The 5,154-nt window shown below is 56.5% G+C and overlaps 1 protein-coding gene across 2 annotated transcripts in view; it reads left to right on the plus strand.

Moving 5' to 3' along the window:
• Positions 1–4,819, plus strand: part of Ttll1 (tubulin tyrosine ligase like 1) — a 14,256-nt gene extending 9,437 nt beyond the window's left edge. For both annotated transcript variants that reach the window (XM_010634388.3, XM_010634387.3), the window contains exons 9-11: positions 641–727; positions 2,424–2,587; positions 4,547–4,819. In XM_010634388.3, coding sequence (XP_010632690.1) covers positions 641–727; positions 2,424–2,587; positions 4,547–4,676 — 381 coding nt within the window. In that variant the 3' untranslated portion in view covers positions 4,677–4,819. The remainder of the gene's footprint in view (positions 1–640; positions 728–2,423; positions 2,588–4,546) is intronic.
• Positions 4,820–5,154: the final 335 nt, after the last annotated feature.

The following is a 5,154-nucleotide window of genomic DNA, read 5'->3' on the forward strand; positions in this document are numbered from 1 at the left end:
GGCAGCGGCACCCTGAACTAAATCCCCGGCCCCACCTTCTTATTTTTAGTGTCTTAACTTTGCTGTTTCATGGATATTTAGGGCCAAAAATATCTTTCCTCTTCTTTTTCTCCTAAGTTCAGATCTTGCATTTGCTTGGTGGCTTGCAGTCTGCTGAACTTGCAGGGAAAGCAGGAAATGTCATTTCTGTGTGCCAGGCCCTGCTCTCAGGACTGCACAGCTGGGGTCCCCACAGGCTCCTGTCACCCCTGTGATTCATTTTGACTCATGAAGAAATACACTCAGGCTTGGGCCCCAGAATGAGGAAGGGGAGGAAAGGGGCTTCCGTCCCAAGGCCCAGGGCGTCTTTCCCCTGCCGCCGTGGTCCCCCCAGGAGCCTGAGTCTCTGACTTGGTCCGTTTCACGTCTGCTCCGAGGATAGTCTGCCAGTGACATCCTGTGCTGATGGCCAGGCCTCTGCTGAGCGGGACGTGGGGACCTCAGCCCCCCTCATCTGTGCATTGCTGCCGGAGGAAAGGGCTCCGGCTCTGAGCCCCAGGGCAGCAGGGAAGGCGGGGGGCACCCAGACCCCGGTAGGTCCTGCGGCCTGCGGGTCGCTGACGGTGCCAGCTGTGTAACCCGGGGTCCCTTCTGCCTGCAGCCGGTGATGAACAACGACAAGCACTGCTTCGAATGCTATGGCTACGACATCATCATCGACGACAAGCTGAAGCCCTGGCTCATTGAGGTAACTGCGTCCGGGTCAGTGGGGACAGGGACGGGAGGGTGGAGACGGCGTCCAGCTCTGTGGGTCTGCAGGCGGCTGGGTTGACCTCGGCCCCGCGTCCCGTCCCCGGGGAGGGCGCTGCCGTCCACCTTCCGGGGAGTCTGGCGGCGTGATTTCCGGTGGTTCCCCCACTCCGGCGGTCCCCGTCCTCCTGGGACGTTGCGCCCTGTGGGAGAGAAGCCTACGAACCCCAGGGCCTCAGCCCACAGTAGCGCACTGTCTGGGGACAAGGAGTGTTCGTACTCTCCTGCCTACAGAAGGAAGTGGGTCATTTGCCTGTTTGGTTTTGGTTTTCGTACTAGGAATTAAATCCAGGGCCTTCACACCGAGCTACATCCCCTGCCCCCTCTATTTTATTATTAATTAATTAATTATTTGTTTGTTTTTGGTTCTGAGGATTGAACTCAGGACCTTGTGTTTGCGAGGGAGGCAGTGGAACCACTGAGCTAAATCCCTGGCCCTATTATTTATTTATTAGTTTTTAAAATTTTGAAACAGGGTCTTGCTAAGTTGCCCAGGCTAAGTTCAAGTTTGTGGTCCTCCTGCCTCGAGGTACTGCGTCACAGGGTGTGCGGCAGTCTCCACTGTCTGCCTTGGTTGAAGGCGTAGCGGAGGGTGGGGCTGTTGGAGAAGGGGCAGGGTGCGAGGTTCCTGCCCCTGGTCCACAGCAGGAGGCAGATGTATGCAGCGTGCTGCCCTTCCTTCATCTCCCGTCCCGCCCTCCCGATGGCGGGCCGTCTTCACATGTGTATCGTAAGAGTTACAGCACAGTAATTACTGCGCCGCAATTACTGCATGACTACAGTTGTAAGGGCAGCCAAGGTCCTCAGATCCTTTGGCCCTGTCTGCATTAGGCCCCCTACTAGAGCCCAAAGACTCTAAGGGAGAAGCCTCTCATCGGTCCTGGTTTGGAGCAGCTCCCCAGGGCCATCAGAAGTGAGTCTGGTGTAGGAGCGCCAGGCCTTGGGCCTCTCCCGGGAAAACGTCGCATCTGACCTGTGAGTTTCAGGGCAGAGGCCTCAGGGACCAACTTCCCATGTGCTGGAGGGGCCCTCGCTTCACCTAGTCTCCTGCTGTACAGCCGAGGTTTTGCTCTCTTAGCAAGCAGGGGCGCCATCTAGCGTCCTTAAACCCACACTGCCGCACGGCCGGGGTCCTCTGGTCCCTGACCCTAACAGATGCCACACAGCCCTGGTACTTAGGGCAGAGCTGATCACACGGGGGCACTTGGAATGGACAGGGCCCCTTTTCTGTGTGCGATGGCTGATGTGTAGGGCACGATCCTTAGCCTGTCTTTAAGCAGTATTTTCACCTCATGTAACAGCTGATAAAAGTAGATCACAGGCTGCTTCCTGTGCAAGGGGCTCCAGAGGGGTTAAATATGGGCAAGGGGATGCACAGCCATTAATTCCAGCACTCAGGAGGCTGAGGCAGGAGGATTGCCATAGGTTCGAGGCCAGCCTGGGCTACATAATGAGTTCAAGGACAGACTGAAATACATAGTGAGATCCTGTCTCAAAAAAAAAAAAAAAAAAAATCACATGAAAAGCTGGTAGCTTTACCTAAAGCAAGTTGGAGTCTGTGTTTTCTTCTGCAGATATGTTTCCATCCACAGTTGAGCCAGGCGCACAACTGAAGCCGGTGTTTCCCCTCGCAGGTGAATGCGTCCCCGTCCCTCACCTCCAGCACAGCCAACGACCGAATCCTTAAGTACAACCTGATTAATGACACCCTGAACATCGCGGTCCCCAATGGCGAGATCCCCGACTGCAAGTGGAACAAGTCGCCCCCAAAGGAGGTGCTTGGCAACTATGAAATTCTGTAAGTTCGTGGACTCCTCGGCTGTGCTTCCAGGAGCCAGGTCCAGGCTCGGGCTGGACTTCCTGGGCCGCACAGCCTCGCCTTGTGTGGGCAGCGTCCCACCGGGGACAGGTGGCTCGTGCATCCGCGAGATGCCCCCGGGGGCTGTGGGGACAGCGGAAGTGGGGCGGACATGGTGTGGGACGTGGAGGAGCTGTGGCCGCCGTGTGGGTGTTGGTCTGCGTACCTGGGGTTCGACTGAGAGCTGGAAGGAGGGAACGGTACTCAGCCTCCCAGGGCTTCCTTTTCCTTAGCTGCGTTTCACAGAGGAGCGAACAAAGGCTTGGAGTGGTTCAGGACCTGCGGGGGAAAAGTGGGGCAGAGAAAGAGGTTACGGAAGGGGCTGTGACGGGCAGGTTCCTGTCACGAGGCTGATCTGGGGCTGGCAGTAAGTCGGTGGTGGAGAGTTTGCCTGGCATGTGTGAGGCCGCCTGGTACTGCAGAAACAACAACCCCCCCAAAACTACGCCCCGCATACCGCAAAGGAAAGGAACTAAAAAACAAAGAAAAGAAAAGAACCTGGGCATGGTGGCGCACGCCTGTATTCCCAGCACCAGGAAAGCCGAGACAGGAGGATCGCCATGAGTTCAAAGCCAGCCTGAACTACATAGTGAGACCCTGTCTCAAAAAGAAAAAGGAAAAAAAAAGATAAGTAAATATATAAAATAAAGCAGCAGGGTTAGAAGCCCCACTTGAGTTAGTCGGAAAGGAAGCAAGTGTGATCCCTGCCCGGACCACTGAGCTGTCCTACTCCACTCCTGGGAGGTGGCTGAAGGGCTCCACGGTAGGCGCCACCCGTAGGTAGGGACCCCAGCTGAGGCAGCAGGGTGGTGCTGACTGGAGGGGAGGGCTGGAATGGAACAGTGGAACAGAGGCCACACAGGGCTACCCAGGGCCACACACGCCTGAGCCTCACGGCCAAGCAGACCCACACATCTGGCAGGCAGCTGGCCTCTGGGGCGTCCTGGCCCTGCAGCGTGTATAACTAAGGCAGAGCTGTGTGGCCCTTCCTCTTTTGGCCGTCTTTCTGGGGTGGACAGGCAGAGTTGAGTCTGCTGAGCTCTCTGGAGCATTTTTCCTTTTTCTTTTTTTGAGACAGTCTTGCTCTGTATTCCAGGCTGGCCTTGAACTCATGGTGATTCTCCTGCCTCAGCCTCCCCCATGCTGGGATTGCAGGTGTGTGCTGTCACACCTGGTTTGAAGAGCATTTTTTAGGGGTGTGACAGTGTAGTCGCAACTTTAAAACAGACCCTGGAAGTAGCAGATACAAAATACCGGCCTCGTGTGACACCCTGGGCCCGGAGATGTTCTGGAGTGGCAGTGCTAGTGTGATCTGGGGCACACAAACTCACACTGCCAGCTTCCTGTTCCTGCTAGGGTGCTCTGTGGGCTGCCTCGAGCCCCGATGGAGACACAGAGCCCTGGGGGACAGGGGAGCACCCAGTCGGGGGTGACGGGAAGACACCTTGGGGAGAAGTGGCCACGTTCTCCGGAACTGCTCCAGGTGCGGGTGATGGCTGGCCTCCTTTGGGGACCTCAGGACAGGAGCCCCCCGAAGGGGAAGGGCAGAGAAGGCTGGGACCTGAACAGGGCCGTGACCGCCGCTCGGGGCTAGCAGGTTCCAGGCGGGGAGCAGCGTGCAGTCACATGCCCATCCCGGCCCCTCCGGGCAGGTGCTGACACCGTTCCTGTTCGGTGCTCCCAGAGGGTCGTCTCATCCATGTTTTCCTTCGCCAGCCCTGCTGTTGCTGCCTGGTGGCCTTGAGTGCTTTATGGGCTGTTGAAGCCACCTGAGCAGCTATCCTGTAGCTGGGGTGGGTGGGGACAAGACCCTGGGCTGGGCCCGCTGCTTCCTGGTGACATCCTTGGCGCTGCCTCCCAGCGAGAGCTCCTGGTGACCCTGGAGACCTCTGTTTCCAGATACGACGAGGAGCTGGCCCAGGGGGACGGGGCCGATCGGGAGCTCAGAAGTCGCTCAGGCCAGACGCCTGGGCCCAAAGGGGGCCGCTCGCGAGACACAGGGAGGACTGTCCTCACCACCTGGAAGTGACCGCCACCCAGAGCGTCACCGGACCCAGCCTGGCTTCCCTGTCCTGTGCCTGCTGACGCCATTCAGGAACTCCCTGTTCTAGAGGTTCTCTGCCCTGGGCTGTATAAATAATAAAGGCACTTGTATTTGGAAGGCCAAGCAGTCTTACTTCATAAGGCCAGAAGGGACCGAACCGTAGAAATGTATACAGGGAGCCCTCCCGATGGAAGGTGAACCAGCTTGTTAGAAGGGTGTTTGTGTTTTTAAAATTTTGCAAAAAATTTTTAAATTTTTGTTTTTAAAATTTTTAAAAACTAGATAAGGAACAACATTGAAGGGTCCTTTTGTTTTTGTTGTTGTTGTTGTTGTTGTTGTTGTTGTAGCAAACTGGGTATCAAACTCATGACCTTGCATTTGCGAGGCAGGCAGCAGAATCACTGAGCGAAATCCCCGGCCACTGCTCCTGTTTTTGAGACAGGATCTCACTGTGTAGCCCAGG

Source organism: Fukomys damarensis, unplaced genomic scaffold (genome assembly GCF_012274545.1).
Source record: "Fukomys damarensis isolate Sample0158 unplaced genomic scaffold, DMR_v1.0_HiC HiC_scaffold_19, whole genome shotgun sequence".
Taxonomy (NCBI): Eukaryota; Metazoa; Chordata; class Mammalia; order Rodentia; family Bathyergidae; genus Fukomys; species Fukomys damarensis.